We start from the raw sequence: 17,289 nt of genomic DNA, 5'->3' as shown, positions 1-17,289 counted from the left end.
CGTAGCGCTGGAAGAGACGAACGGAAAGAGGAGGAGCTGCGTTTCGTCCCGGGCCTGTTATTGGATTTTTCAGTAAGGCTACATAGCAGGCCCTGCCTCAGACGAGAATACTAGAACCTGAAAATTCTATATATAGCAGGTTGTAGGTTTATCAAAAGCTTGCCAGAAATTTCTCAAACCTCCTTGAACCTGGAATCTCTCCAGTGCCGAGGGTCACAATGATTCCGCCTCAGGTACAATAAAATAAAGACATAAATTCACCACATGACTGATTCGTAACACAAAATGCAAGGTTACACTCAATATACAACATCGTGTTGACATTTCATAGCAAACGATATTCCACAAACAGTTTTTTATCTCGGTATCACGTGTATAACATTCCTCATATCATGCAGCATCCCATGTTCGTCCACAGAAAAAAGTGTATCTCAAAATGATATATTTAGATACACAAGTCAAATAAAAAATCCAATTATCGAGAAATATTTGATGTAAATATCACGAGGATCAGAAAGATCTTCGTTTTCTGTGAAACAATAGAAGCTTCGTTCGACTAAATAAACAAACGCAATCTGAATGCCTGTCAAACTAAGGATCGTTCGACTAGATAAACAAACGTAATCTGATTGTCTGTCAAACTAATCTCGGGAACTTCAAAGGAGCTTCAATTCTATTTCTTTCTTATAATTTCCAGGAATGAGAACCACGATTTGCAAAATATCCCATTTATAGATAGTAAAACCCTGCTAGCTGTCAATCCCTCTCCTTCCAGGACCGCAGGGTTTATGATAACCGGAGGGAGTGCACAACCCCCATGGCTTCAAACTGAAGAAATATTTTCAAGGAAGTGTTTCAGAAGTGAAACTGACACTCAACGTAACGGAAACTGTCATTAGAGGTTGCATCGGTAGCAACGAAGCTGAACCATTGGAAGAAATTACAGGGCAGCATACGATTGAGTGATAACGTCTACGATATGAAGTATGTACCGATACCATATCAACGTAACATTCGCACTGCATAAATTGGCAGCAACGCCTAACTGTCCGTATTAGTAAGACCATAATCGGCACTTTCGACCGTTCCTCTTGACACGAAAAGTATGAAGCACACCGTGACGGGTCTATTCTTTGTTCTATGCGTGCTGTGTGTCGCGAAGCAGTCGGAATGTTACAGGATACTTGGCATCATCCCGGTGCCATCTTATAGCCATCAGACCCCGTACCGGCGATTATGGTTGGAATTGCACGAACGCGGTCATGAAATTGTGCTGGTCACTTCGCACCCTATGCAGGGCATCAACTCTCCGAATTTCACCCAGATCGACGTTAGCGAAGGTATCGGAGTCTTGAGGAAGGTCAACTTCGTGCAGGAGAGACTCAACGGGAAGACATGGTGCAACTTTGCAGAGAAGGACTTACTGGAGCTGTGCGATAGGTTCGCCAGAACAGTGTTCGAATTCCCACAAATGAAGAAGCTCTATGCTCCAGACAGCAACGAAAGATTCGACGTTTTCCTGACGGAGTTCCTCTACACACCGTCCCTATATGCATTTGCGCACAGATTTAACGTGCCCATGATAGGTATTTCTGCAATATTTTGTTTAATTATACTTTCATTCCGTAGGTAACAGCTGTTCCAAGCGTTCGAACGATATAGTGAGCAATATCGATTAGCGAGCACGACGTATCGACAAACTTATCGAACTGAATCTGACAAAATGGTTGAAACGTCAGCACTCGTGGTTACGGAAAACGGATAGCTATTTTTCAGCAAAGCTCGCCTCAATATTTATGGAAGTAAAAGCGCAATTGTGTACACCTATCTATCTTCATCGTACTAATTTAATTATTATTATGTATACATATGCACCATATATAGGTGCACATTGCAAATCTGTCGTTCTGGCGCCTAGCGGAAACGTAGGGTATAAAATAGCGTCGATATCCCCTTCAGCATTCCATCGTCTAGAATTAGAATAGAAAATTGTCTTTTGTGATCAGCTTTGGAACCACAAATATCCCATTGTCTAGATTTGTGATCAGCTTTGAAATCACAAACATCCCATAGTCTAGATTTGTGATCAGCTTTTAAATCACAAACCTTCTATCGCCTAGAATTAGAATATAAAATTCTCCCTTGTGATCAGCTTTGAAACTCTTCTCAGTTTCGAGTCATAGAATAACGTCACAAGTTTGTAAATTTACTTTGTTGCACTATACGTGGTGGCAACATAATTGAACTGTTGCATATAAAGCCATACGTATCGCGAGTATTGTTCAACTAGGAAGATTTGCAGCGGTACTGAAAATCGAGGCTAGGTGATTTAGAATAAGTTTGAAGCTGTTTGTAGAAGTTTTAATAACGCACGATTTAAAATGTGAGAACGATCTTAACAAATCTGGCTAATCACGCTTTGTATGGCCGTAGCGCTAAGTTCATTGGGGATGTTCACCCTTAATGAACACGTCCTTGGTGGATTGGTGTTACCTTCTCACGAGTACACATGGGAAATGGAAGCAAATACAGGCCCGAATTTGTGGTTCACAAAAAGGTTGTGGAATTTCGTAGCTATGTGGCGGCATCTGTACCTCTTGCATCGTGATATATTCCCAGCACAACAGAAACTGGCAGAGAGTTACCTTGGGCCTTTGCCACCTATGTCGGACCTCATGAGGAACGTTAGCGCCTTCTTCCTCGATCAACCCGACGTTTTGACAGCTGCCCGTCCGAAACTCGCCAACGTGATCACGTTCACTTCCACTCACATAGAAGAAAATCCAGATCCTCTGCCAAAGGTACGACTTAAATTACAATTTTATAATTCCCGTCGGTGATCACGACAGTGACCCAAATCATATACGTCTCCTATCGAACTATTAATAATTTCCCATTTCAAATACAGTTGGTTGCATTAATATTCAGACACCGTTGTAACTTTGATTTTTATATGCTGTAGTTCAAATCAATATTTAGGCACAAACAATTCAAGGCTAGTAAGTTGAACCGATGTCCGACATTTTAAACGACAGTATCTACAACATAATTCCAGAGTATATATCTTTCTCGTTAATTCTTGACTAATTCTCTCGAACTACAGTAACACATCATCAATTATTATCCTTATTCCTAGAAATTATTATATTTCAAACCCCTTTCCAGTGACAGATCACTTTGTCAGACAAAGACTCTCATTCGAATTATCCATGACATAGGATTTACAGGAGTTCCTCGACGGTGCAGACACGGGATTCATCTACTTCAGCTTGGGCAGCAACGCAAGAAGTGCAGATTTGTCGATGGAATTACTACGAATGTTTTGCGACGTGTTCGCCAAGTTACCGTACAGAGTCGTGTGGAAATTCGAAACGGATCTAGTCGAAAAACCCTCCAACGTGTACACCGGTAAATGGTTCAGTCAGCAAGCCATCCTCGGTATAACCTTATCCTTCGAGAACTAGTTACATCCTAGTTAGACTCTAGTTACCTTTTTCCAAACTGTTGAAAAGGGGGAATTATATGATGAATTATTCCGTTCTCCAGCTCATCCGAAGATTAAACTGTTCATCACGCAAGGAGGTCTGCAAAGTATCGAGGAGGCCATTCACTTTGGAGTTCCAGTTATTGTTATCCCAGTATTGGGTGATCAAGATTATCAAGCAGCCAGAGTGAATGCGCTTGGCATTGGGACACGTCTGGAGCTCAGAACTATCACGAAAGACGAAATCGAAAATGCTGTCCAAGAGCTGATAACTAATACACAGTAAGTACTTGTTTCTTCGTGAACAATTGTACATGCAATCGACCATTTGAACGGATTTATTTTCGACTAATTCGAATTTCCTTGGTTCCATTCCACTCAATTCAAGCCATCGGGTTAAAAACTGTTTCATAATTTATAAGACATTTTTCAGTATCTTTACATCAATTAATATACATGTTTTATATTTATGTAAGATTTTATGCATAACTTTATATAATTACCGATATGTTTCTGTATATAGTCTTATATAAATTTTGTAAGGTTCCCTGTTATTTAATACATATGGAATGAATTATTCTAAAATAATTCGTATAAAATTTAATATGTAAAAGTATACAAAAATATATAATATAATAATACTATATATTTCTTGTGCTGTAAGCTGTTCAGTGTTTCTACCATTTTATTCTGATCGTCTGTAGGTACAAAGAGAGAATGATTAGAATTCAGAATCTCACTAGGGACACACCCTACGATCTCGTGAAGAATCTGGCGTGGTGGACGGAATACGTGGTCCGATCGGATGGTGCACCTCATCTTCGTTCCAGTCTGGCCATGCAACCTTGGTACCAATATTGCGACATGGACATCGTAGTGTTCCTTACTAGCATCACCTGCCTGATCATTCCATGTGCCCTTAATTTAATTTCCAAGCTTATCGTGCATTCTTACAAGATATGGCAGCTCTCTGCATATCAGAAGCGTAAAGTGTGCTAATTGTACGCGGTGTGTGCGTCTACAGTTAAAATGGCGAGAAGTTAAATACTTTATACTGATAAATGAATTTTATAGTCGAGTTAAGTTGGCTAATTATTTTTGACATTACGAAAGAAAGATTTCTCGTTAGGAGATTGTAAGCAGCGAAGAATTATCATCGTTGAAGTATATCCATAATTAGATCCTAAATTCCCTTTGCGGAACGGTCTTGACTATATTAGACACAAACACACCCTGACGAGTTAAATCTGATCAGTTGGATCGCAAAATTAAAAGTAAACATCGGGATACATTTCCGTTCGTTGAACGATATCACTGAATATTTGCTTCTTCCTCGAGGATGCACGTACTCATTGTTTCCTGTTGACGGAAATTGATGTTTAATTCGTAGCTTCTTTTTTGCTACAAATATTTCTGGATTGATTGGAGACGGTAGTTGACTGTCTGAGTGCTTCTGGAAGATTTATGACAAAATCGTGAATCATCATTCATGATTAGTCTTCGACTTTCCTCGTCGTTGTCATGTGATTAATTCTCTCGATACACTATGCTTATTAGGCTTCTTATTATGAAGGACATGAAATATTTATTCCTTCTTGTTTTTCTTTATTCCTGTGTCAGAAAATACACTCACGCGTGTGTAATTAGTTTAGGAATTTTAGAAATCGATGTTTAATTCTTCGGGACGACATATTGACAAATTTGACATCTCAAATTTTATCTGCTCAGTCTGTGTAATAAAATATTTTAACAGAGATATGTCATGAACGATTTGTCTTTCCTTATTACCATATAGGTATTAAACTTAATGATCGTATTTGACTAATTTATTTTAGATTTGATTGATTTATTTTGGGCATGAATTTGACTTCATTTCATTGTAACTCTTGGCATTCAGCGAAATTGTTTGATAAAATATTAAACTGAAGCGTTTAAAAATTGCTTTCGAACATTTATCGCTTCACTATGATAAAACCTAAGGTTAACAGGTTATAAAAGTTGCGACTTCAAATACCTAGTGGATAATCCTGTTGCATAATGTTAGGTTCTAACATATGTTGTTAAAAGAATGACACAATTATATGAACCTAACTTTCGTCTCGCCTATGAATATTGTAAAATTATCAATAGCATTGTTATTTTAAAATGTCGAATTATATATTTCATAAGAGTACATGATACATGTTATATATATGGACGATATGGAATCACTACACTGGAACACTCGAAAAGGTTACAGAATATTTATTTGTAAAATATCTCAATTTAATTCGATAGCTCAAAATCTAAAGAAAAATACTAGTCAAAATTCTAATCGCGCATGTTCATTCCGAAGGCTTTGCTTGAAGAGTAGAGAAAATTATTTTCGTGACAGCTGACAAGTTGGAATCGATAAAAATACAATTAGCGATGTAATTGTGTATAGTTGATGGAGAGGAATAAAAATTTGATAATGAAAATTGAAATATATATTTAAATAGCTATGGTCACAAAATTAGTCGAAAATTTAGAGAAAATTAAATAGAAAATTTAAAATATGAAAAGGATTATGTGTCAAAGTTTTTCTGGATATTTAAATACTAAGATCATGTCGTCCATTAGAGGGAATATTATAAATTCTAATCTTCCAGATAATAACTTCTGTGTTTATATATGAGCGTTTTAGGCAATCAGCACAGTATAATTACGTATACGGACAAGCACTTATGAATCACCGAAATGAGCGTTGCTGCTTCGTCAAGTTTGATAAAAACCTTTTGAAAACATATTTAAGAATAGATAAACGAAGCAAGGAAATTACGTTACATAAAGAAATCCGTATTTTATTCCCATTATATCTATTCCGGCATCTTGCATAACATAAAGAGGAAAAATAATGTAATATATTATCCACAGGACGTATGTACCCATGTTTACATTTATACCTATATGCAGATGATCAGACAGTTGCTAGAAATATAGGCAGTAATTCGCGATATGCCATGTTTAAAAATAAACGGGCCACTTAAACTGGCAGGATAAATTAAAAATATTCCAATTTTATGACAATATTCTGATTACACTTCCTGTCATTTTAACATGACATAGAGCCATTTAACTACCGGCATGTTTCGCAATATACGTTGACTGGACAGTCCTTTTATGCAACTTGTAATTCATGTCTAGTGAAATTACGACAAATCACCGTAGTAACTTGCATAATTAAAAGACACTGCGTAGTAAAAACATAAATTCATTACATCACAGTTTGACGAACATTATGCAATGTCATGCATAATAAGCAATATTGCATTAACATTGCATACAACACGACTACCCGTTATTAATTAATATCATTCAATATTCTACTCATCGCCCACAGATTTCCACGAAAAAAGTAACTCAAAATAATATAAATAATAGTTACAAATGCAAGACAAATAATATATCCAAAAATAAAAATTTAATGGAAAAGGAATAAATAATAATAAAACAATAATTCAAATTTAATTTAAACATCATAGAGACCAGGAGAAGCTTCGCTTTCTATGCAAAATACATAACCTCAATATTGCACACATTAAGCTCCTGAATCTTAAAATAGCGCCAACACCAATTCCTTCATAATTAAAGCTTCAAACTTGCCTACCCACGAAATACTATCAACAAATTAAAAACACAATTGGCTGATAATTCCGTTTATCGCCAGTAAATTCATACTAAATTTTCTCTAACCCTAACCTAACCTAAAAAAGCTTAACATAACCTAACATAACCTAACCTAACCTCAATACTGCTCACATTAAGCTCCTGAGTCTTAATATAGCACCGACACCAATTTCTTCAACTTCAAAGCATCATCCTTGTCTACCCACGAAATATTGCCCACAAATTAGAAACACAATTCTCTGATAATCCCGTTTATCGTCAGTAAATTCATACTAATCTTTCTCTAAACCTAACCTAACATAACCTAACATTTCTCGCTGCAGGATCACGGGACTGATATTAACAGGACTGGATATACAACCGTTATTGTGTCACAGTGAATAGATATTCTCGTGGAAATGATAAAGTTGCTGCAATGTTTGGTGTCCCAACGAAGCTCGACGCAATGACCACTGCCGTTGTGAAAACTGCAACGATTTTGTACCAGCAGGTGGAACGTTCGGCCTAGCTATGTTTCAGTGATAACGTTTTTGAAATGAAATGTACAACGATACCGTATCAACGTCGAGGTTGGCATTACATAAATTGGCAGTAACGCGATGTGCGTCTTAGTATAACGGTACTCGCCATTTATAACAGTTGGCCCTCACATGAGAAACATGGATCACAGTGTCACGAGCCTAATTTTCTTTCTATGCGTGCTGTGTGTTACGACGCAGACGAAATGCTACAGGATACTAGCCATCGTCTCAACGCCATCCTACAGCCATCAGATCCCGTATCGGCGATTATGGTTGGAATTGCACGAACGCGGCCACGAAATAGTGCTGGTCACCACGAATCCTATACCAGGCATCAAATCTCCGAATTTCACCCAGATCGACATTAGTAAGAGCTTCGCAACCTTAAGGACGACAAACTTCGTGCAGCAAATGCTCGAAGGACAAACATGGACCAATTTCGTGATGAACGAAATGTTTGACCTGAGCAAGAATTTCGCCAGATATGTCTTCGAAGCCCCGGAAATGAAGATGATCTACGCTTCGGATAGCAACGCGAAGTTCGATGTTTTCCTGACGGAATTAATCTATGTGCCAGGCCTCTATGCATTTGCGTACAGATTTAACGTCCCCGTGATAGGTACCGATGCCAAGTTTTCTTTGAAAAATTGTATAGTATCCATAGTGACCGAAATCGAAACGCGGGAAGGACATAGCGACAGACTTAGCGAACTTAATCTGACAGAATGGTTGGTCCCGAATCCTGTAAGCATGCAATTATTTTTCGATAAAGCTCATCTTGACATTTATCAAAGTAGATGCGTCATTGACTACATTTGCATCCATTTTTCGAGAAGTAGCATGAAAAGTAAAGTTGCTATCTCTTTAATTAATGTATAAGAAATAGGGTTTCGGGATTAGCTTTGAAACTAGTAGTCTCGAATTCGAATAGTCATGTATCGTCTCAAATTTGAAGTAAAAACGTTTACCTTTTGACACGACGCATGGTAAACTCGCAATTGGTCTGCTGTTTCTAAAGACATACGTACTTCGAGTAATTTGCAACTTGGCAGATTTAATACGGTTCTAAAAGCTCGAGTCAGAGGTTAAAAATTTGGTTAATTCGAATCAACTTGACTTTATGATCGTCGTGAATGGATCAAAACGTAAGAAGAATCTCGACTAAACTATCTAATCATACTTTGTATGATCGTAGGGCTAAGTTCAATGGGTGTGACCTCCTTCATTGAACACGTTCTTGGCGGATTGGTGCTGCCCTCTCACGAGTCCACGTGGGAAATGCAATGGAACACGGGCTCGAATTTGCCGTTCACGAAGAGGTTATCCAATTTCGTAACCATATGGCGATTGATCTATTACATGTATCACGATTTATTCCCGGCTCACCAGAAACTGGCAGAGAGTTACCTTGGGCCTTTACCCCCTCTGCTAGACATTGTTAAGAACACTAGCGTGTATTTTGTCGATCAATCCGACGTTTTCACATCGGCCCGACCGAAACTCGCCAACATGATCACATTCACTTCCTTTCATATAGAAGAAAATTTGGATCCTCTTCCGAAGGTACTACTGGAAAAATGATTTCATTATTTATGCAGGTGACCACGACAGTGATCCATGTCAGATATATTTCGTGTTTCAAATACAGTTACTCGAATTAACATTCGAACGACAGTATAATTTTTACCTCTATATACCATACTTCCATTCAATATTTGAGACGACATTTTTCACTAATTATTCTGAACTATTCTGAACTACTCTAACTCGTCTTCACTTATTATTCTGGTTCCCAGAAATTATTATATTTTAAATATTTTTAAAGTGACAAGCTATTTTGTCAGACGTAAACTGTCGTTCGAATTATCCTTCTCACAGGATCTACAGGAGTTTGTCGACGGTGCGGACGCGGGGTTCATCTACTTCAGCTTGGGTAGCAACGCAAGAAGTGCAGATTTACCTATGGAACTTCGACGAATGTTCTGCGACGTTTTCGCCAAGTTACCGTACAGGGTCGTCTGGAAATTCGAAACGGAGCTAGACGAAAAACCAGCTAACGTTTACACAGGCAAATGGTTCAGTCAGCAAGCTATCCTCGGTATAACCCTATCCTTCGTGAACTAGTTACCTTCTAGCTAAATTCTAGTTACATTTCAGCGATCGGTTGAAAAATGGGAATTATATGGCGAATTATATTGTTCTCTAGCTCATCCAAATATTAAACTGTTTATCATGCAAGGAGGTCTTCAAAGTACCGAGGAGACCATTCACTTCGGAGTTCCAACTATTGTTTTCCCAGTGTTGTGTGATCAAGATTGTCAAGCAACCAAAATGGATGCCCTTGGCATTGGGAAACATCTGGAAATTGGAACGGTCACGAAAGAAGAATTCAGAAATACCGTTGTAGAGATAATAACAAACAAGGAGTAAGTATATATTAAGTATATATGTAGGGATACTTGAGATTGGCAAATATAAGGAATAAAAGATGTTGGTTTATTACAATATATTATTTATTACGAACTAAATGAGACTTAGGAGTAAAGTACAAACTTAAATACTAGAGTAATAACTGATATGACCACGCAACTAACACTCGTACATCGACTCTTCTTCAAACTCCGTAAAGGAATATCTTATGACAGCCCTTGCACCTCTATTTAAACCTACTCTCTCCTACGCATTCTTTCTTCCTTGTCCACTCGTATCTTTAGCGACCTGGCCCCCGATGGACCAGGTACTCCAAACACTCAGAGGCATTCTTAACTTTCGCACATTGTTCTCACTCGATACAATCATGAATATCCCGTTCATTCGATCCTTGTGCGCAGTTACTCGTCCTTCCACATGCAATTCAGACGTCGCTCTAAACATTCGACCTGAACCCTAGGCTGCTATTTATTGCCCATCATCAGCTAGGTAGGCCCAAGTGTTCCTTTGCGCTCACTCTCATACCCTAGCATTCCTACATATATAGGTGTTTTACTAGACATATATTGCTACGTTAAGAATTTAAAGGTGTTTTTATTTTATTATTTAACTATATCGAGGTATTATTGTGCATGTCTGTAGTTACAAGAAGAGAATGATGAGATTTCGGAATCTCACCAAGGACACACCCTACGATCTCGTGAAGTATTTGGCATGGTGGACAGAGTACGTGGTTCGATCTGACGGTGCTCCTCATCTTCGTTCCAGTCTGACCAGGCAACCTTGGTACCAGTATTGCGACATGGACATCGTGGTGTTCCTGACGATTGTCACTATTCTCATCGTTTCAAACACACTTAGCCTCGTGGCCAAACTTATCGTGTACTCTTACAAGAGGTTTTACTCCTGTAATTCTCAGAAGCAGAAGATAAGCTAATCCAATGTGAAATGTACTCAGCCAGTTACATCTGACAGTGTCAAATGTTAAATATTTTATACCGACGAATGAATTTTGTACTCCACTTATGTCGGATAATTATTATTGGGATAATCAAGGAGCAATGTTTGATTAGGGGATCGTAAGTATCGTAGAGGTGTGTGCATCTGTTTGATGAACACTGAACTGTCGCCACCGTTTTCTTCCAAATATTCTGTACGGTTTTGTCAGGACTGCATTGGTGTGGACATTCCTTGACGAGTTGACTTTGGTTAGTTTCGTGAGTGCATATCGAGATATGATTCTAAACCTTGAACCACGGACAGACACTGTTTCTGGTAGATTTATGGTGAAATATGTGTATCTTCATTAAGTATTAAACATTAATTAAGTATTAAACACTTGACTAATCCTTTAGACACACTGGGTCTACGACGTTTCATGCTGTTGTGAAGGAGTTGAAAAATTGATTCCTTTTTCTTCCTCTTGTTCTTTTATACAGACGATTCATTAATTTACGAACAGTCTTTAATTTGTAATTAATTTGGGAACTTTTCAAACCAAAATTGTTCAATCCTTTGAGACAAAACATGGACAAGTGTTTGTAATTATATTTGCACAATTGAAACACTCTTCATGCTAAAAATAAGAATAATGGAAAATTAATTTTAGTGAGGATAATTAAAAACAACGAGAATTCTAGGAGCTTTCTACTTTTCTCTTTATTTATATCGTGATGTTCTAATTTCTTCCTGTACATTCTCTGTATAGAAATAAGGAAGAAGTAGCATGCTTGTAAAGACAAATAATTGCACCTTTTATTAAAACATTGTAACAAAAATGTGAAATGAACATTGTTTTTGTTATTGCCATATGAGCATGATCGAATTTATGATAGTAATTTGCTTGTAAATGTGAGGTACTTCATGTAAGCTGTAATCAGAAAACAATTACAACATTAACCATAGAATAAATTTAAAATTTGGCAAAACACTTTTGACATTCTTCAATATTAAATTCAGACGGCGTAAACGGAACAAATAAACAGGGCTACCGTCTCTCTACTTTGCATCATAATCTTTTTTTTACATTTTATAATTTTGTTACAACTTTTTAATAATACTTCGAGCAATCTGCCTTTATATAAACTTTTTCTTTATACCACCTATAAAACACACTGGCGAAGTTTGACTGTAAAAGACCAAGTCTCAGTTTATAGGGAGAAAATTTGTTTTCGTGTATTTACCATGTATAAACATACAAAGCGATTTAATTTAGCCAACTGAAATTAGTTTTAAATTACTCCTATAAGGAAAATTATAAAAAATGTTTCAAATAAGAGTGGTTCAATGACAAGGAAAATATGTAATGAATAATTCACTTTCTGTTATATTTCATTTTTATGGAGCTTTGAAGAATATCCTGAATCTTTAACCATAACGTGTAACATTTTACCATATTTATAATAATTAATATCAATTACTGACACTTTTTAATTATAGTACCTTCAAGATTTTTCACTCAGTATTTAATATTCTGCTGAATCGTTTAATCAAATTCTAGATAAGTACATATCAAACATGATTTTCATATCACTGTAAAAAGACGAAATACTTAAAATCTGATCCTTGCATTTAATATCAAATAACTTACATTTAAAATTTATTCTTCTTCGCGAAGAACAGGTTGCAAGTAATTTAAAGTGACGGAGTTAAGTGATTTATCCTGTACATACTTAAAATTGTTCGTCAAAATACTCTTGGGATGGGAATAATCAGTGTCCCTTAACAAGCTATTCTACTTCGTTTTATTTTGTCGCGAGATTTTATTATCTTGTCACATTTCCTGTGTTGCGCCTCCCTGAAAAACAGCTCCCGAGAGTAATGTCACTTGAAACCCATCTTCAAGGATTTCAACTTCGTTTATTGGTGAATTGGATGACTGATTGGAAGGTTCGACTAGTTGCAAACGATTTAAAGCTTTCTGGCTTAAATGCTTCAACAAATTTTCAGCGACACGTTCTATTACCCCACGTAAATTTTCCTTTAATAATTCGTCATTTCGATAACTTTGTAATACATGAATATGGTGAAAACATGATTGATCAAAATTGAATTGAACCTCAGTAGCCCACAGGTAATTTTGTTGTTAATTTATGTAAAGATATGTTAATAAAAAAAAAAGGACATTGACATATTAATTTTTGTACCTATGTAGCATTATGTTCACATTGATATGATTATTTATTATTTCATTAATTTCAATGTTTACGTAAAACATATTAACGTTTGTTTAACATCTCCAAGAGTGTAATTTTCGCAGAAGATTGTAAGTTGCAAAAGGGGAAAGATTATTAATAATTTTGTCCATGGAATTGATATAAGTTATACTCTTTTCCAATTGCAATTCAAGACAACTGCAATTTTTTAATAAATTTGTTTCGCAGATTCTTCTTTGCTTGTAATAGTCAAAGGAATTTTCATTTTCTGTCTGACAGTTAAAATTTCTTTTTCTACACAATTTTTTAATAAATTTCTTTTTATAGACTTTCCTTCATTTAAAATTGTCAAAAGACTTTTCGCTGAAATTACTATCTCTTTTCTTTGAAACCTTTGTATATAACTTTCCTATAAATTTTTTTCATAGATTCTTTTTCATTTGGAGTGGTGAAAAGAATTTTCGCTTTCTGTTTGCGAGTTGAAATTGTTATTTCCTTTTCTGACCAATTTTTGCGTGTAATTTTTTGAGAGATATTCCTTTTTGCCTCTTTTGAGGATTCCTTTTTATTTGAAATGGTACGAAGTGTTTTCGTTTCCTGCTTGAGACTTAAAATTTACATTTCCTCTTTTGTCCAATTTTTGTTTATTTCTTCAGAAATATTTTGATTGTGATATAAATATCAAATATTCTGTATATTCATAATTATAAAATATCTTTTTTGCTTTTTTATGGATTCTTTCTTATTCGCGAGGGTAAACAAATTTTTTCACTTTCTATGTATATGTATTTTCTCGTAGCTCATGCAGATATCAAGCTGTATATGTACCAAGGTAGGTTACGAAGCACCGGAGAAGCTGTCCATTACACCGTGCCGGTTCTCGGTTCGCCGGTATTATCGGATCAAGAATTTCAATTGAAGATGCTCAAGTCTCACGGTGTTGCAAATCGCTTGGATCTCGAAACGTTGACGAAGGACCAGCTGGAAGCTACTATTCGAGAAATGATGAGTAATAAAGAGTAAGTTCGTGTTGGAGGGAAGAACTTTTATGGATGCTTTTACTTTGTTGAATCAAACTGTAAGAAAGAAGATTGTCTGACTCTTATTGACACACGCTGGGAAATTGAAAAGATAAAAGAAAGGGGCGGAATTTTCATCTTGCCGAAGATTTCATGACGCGTCTCTCGTATAATAAATAGGCAAAAATTCGTCGCTTTAACTTCGCCCGAACGTGACTAAATACTCTATTTTAATACTTCCAGTTGAAATTTCCTGCCACTTGCAATAAAATCTTGACACGTATTTTGCACAATGCAAGTGTTTAGCGAATGAATATTTATTGATATTGCATAATCGATGAATATGGTGAAATGAATGTGCATTCTTTAATATATTTATGAATGAGTACGTACTCATTATATAGTCATCTTGACTCTCTATTACATAATTCTTAACCTATTTTTATACATATTTATTATTATACATTTTCGTATCCGTAGTTGTGCTATTATTATTATTACTGCTACTATTATTACTTTTATTTTAATATTAATTTATTTATTAATACTATACTGTAATTTATTATACTATTAACATTATATTTTATAATATATTACTTTTTATCTGTATAATCATCCCTAAGGCACGTTCACAGGTGTCCGTGTAATGTTACGGACTAATCCATTGTTCTTGTGTTAAATATCTTTATTTCTAGCGTCCAACACTTTAAATTATACACCGTTCGTTAAAAAAACATTTGAAGCAAACGCTGTTCTCCGGTTTCACTTCAACCCTATTATTTTTCTTCAGTACGTAGACATTTTCTAACCTCGAGGATGCAAAGCGGCCAAATCGATTCTTGTCGTCTCCGACAGATGGCGGAAGAAATTTTCGCAGTCGCAAGTTCTATCTTCGTCTAATTCTTCCACCTCTTGGCCACTTTTTCGGGTACAAGGAGAGCATGATCAAACTTGGAAGACCGGTTAACGACACCCCGTACCATCCAGTGAACAATCTCGTTTGGTCGACGGAGTACGTGATCCGTGACAAGGGCGCTCCGCATTTTCATAGCAATTTGGCTTGGCAAACCATGCTACCAGCACGAAGATGTGGATGCCGTGGCATTTTTAGCGGCCGTTACGTTTATAGTTTTCTCGATTGCGCTCAGAATAAGTAGGAAACTTCTCGTACGCGTTTGCAAACGGTGGCGGAACACTTCTGTGAATCAGAGGGAGGGAGGAAGGTCAGTTAATCGTTCGAAAATAGCGAATGCCCGTTGCCTACGATGCAAATTTTCCTTAATTATTCGTACACATACCAATTTTTAAAAAAATTATGAAATATAATTAACTCTTGTTCCGTGTTTAAATATAACACGACCTTAAGAAATAGCTAATTTTGTATGCTGATTTTGTGACACGGAAAACAGCGCGTAATATTTCAAGGTAAATTGTTTTCTTTTTTCCTTAATTGCACTGCTTGTATAATTAAACGTTGGAGCACACGTTATATTACATAAATGGTTACATGCATATGCTTATTACAACGTAATTATATATCATTTGACCTTTCTTTTATCATAAATGAATACACAGAATTTGGAAGCTATCAATTTTCTAGTTACGCCACTTCACTCTACTATAAGTAGGACTATATGTAATGACGGAAAAATTAATTTCAATTTCATGAAACATTTCTGTTTGATAAATAGAAACTGGTATGGTGGTTGTTATTTTATTAAATACATATGTATTAAACTGGTATTAGATTTCACTCGATATTTGACCACATCACGTACGTATTGTCTCTTGGATTTATAAGTGCATCTATTACTGACGCCACAAGACACTATTGTTCAATGCTGTTCATTCTTACCAATCAAATGCTCGACTTTCTCTCTTCCTATTCAACGCTTCCTCGGTTCGTCTGAATAAAAATGCTAGCACGAAGCGTCGCTTGTGGCGCCACCTTAACTGACTCGCGAGCAAAGAGAATCGGAAAGCCACTTCATCGCAGTCGTGGCAAAGAGATTATCAGAAACCGATAAAGGCAGACATTTTCCTTCCTACTCGAGTACTTTCCGCTCGTACTTCCTCTTTATTTCTGCGTTTGATAACGCGCTGTCCTCTTCCTGCTTATCCTCCACGATTTTCGAGCTCCACCCAACTAGAGGCAAAGGCAAACGTCTTTAAGAAATCGTGATGTCGTTGAACGATAATGGAGACGGTTTGTCAGTGAAGTATCGAAATCAACTCGAGTATCGACGGCTAGAAATGAAGAGAAAGTGAGAGAATGGTGCAAACTGCTACGCCATTGTTTCGTACGATCTCTCGCGGTTATTGTTTCACACGTCGTCGCCACGAACTTTTGCAATTACACATAGCCGCCATCTCGAGAACCTTCCCTGTATCGTAAGACTCTTCTACGTATTTTAGAAACCATTCTATAGTATATGAGAGGTCACCTTCTTCCACCGCCATCTATGTATCCTTTCACGAGTAAGCTCTTCCACAGTCGAAAAATTTGTGAAAGTAATATCGTGCAAGCAATATGACAAGCGTAGTAAGAGGAAAATTACAAGACCATATAGGTAAAATAAGAAAATAATTCAATCATGTGCACGGTGTTATCGATTAACGTGTACATTGGAGATATCGACCGTGGTGGCGCTAGTGAGTTAAGTGGAACTTCTCGCCAAGTGACAGGAATTTACGCAGTTCCGGGCATACGGTGGATAGCTAATCCCTCGCATGGGATTGCAGAGCACAGATTTCCGGCCTCTCTGCATATATTACACGTACAGGTAATATTTACTACCGGGAACAAGGGTTCTTGAGAATCTCCGACCGGCTTTAAGCTCGGCTGATTTTATTCTGTCCGATTTTTGACGACTTCCACGTTTCCGTTTGCATGGCTCCCTGCAGAAATCTGCTGCGGAGTATCGTAACTGTACGAAAATGGAGGTCTATTACGTTATTTATGAAAGGAAAATACACCTGTGAAGGTAAACGCAAGTGGCGCGCTGTAAAATGCAAGATAGAGTAAAATCATG

At 36.8% G+C, this 17,289-nt stretch overlaps 2 protein-coding genes across 2 annotated transcripts; both read left to right on the top strand.

The window, feature by feature from the left end:
- The first annotated feature begins 1,084 nt into the window (after positions 1 to 1,084).
- On the top strand, positions 1,085 to 4,483 carry LOC108547027 (UDP-glucuronosyltransferase 2B15). The gene is made up of 5 exons (XM_017899359.1): positions 1,085 to 1,586; positions 2,434 to 2,801; positions 3,219 to 3,438; positions 3,547 to 3,766; positions 4,189 to 4,483. Exons 1-5 carry the CDS (start codon positions 1,106 to 1,108, stop codon positions 4,481 to 4,483), a joined length of 1,584 nt encoding a protein of 527 aa, XP_017754848.1. The 5' UTR covers positions 1,085 to 1,105.
- A 3,272-nt stretch (positions 4,484 to 7,755) lies between these two features.
- LOC108547105 (UDP-glucuronosyltransferase 2C1) lies at positions 7,756 to 11,338 on the top strand. The gene is made up of 5 exons (XM_017899485.1): positions 7,756 to 8,272; positions 8,849 to 9,216; positions 9,532 to 9,751; positions 9,860 to 10,079; positions 10,726 to 11,338. Exons 1-5 carry the CDS (start codon positions 7,783 to 7,785, stop codon positions 11,018 to 11,020), a joined length of 1,593 nt encoding a protein of 530 aa, XP_017754974.1. The 5' UTR covers positions 7,756 to 7,782; the 3' UTR covers positions 11,021 to 11,338.
- The last annotated feature ends 5,951 nt before the right edge of the window (positions 11,339 to 17,289 follow it).

This window comes from Eufriesea mexicana, unplaced genomic scaffold (genome assembly GCF_001483705.2).
Source record: "Eufriesea mexicana isolate 0111107269 unplaced genomic scaffold, ASM148370v2 scaffold474474840, whole genome shotgun sequence".
Taxonomy (NCBI): Eukaryota; Metazoa; Arthropoda; class Insecta; order Hymenoptera; family Apidae; genus Eufriesea; species Eufriesea mexicana.
Note: the sequence above shows the minus strand (reverse complement) of the source record. Positions and strands in the feature narration are given on the sequence as shown.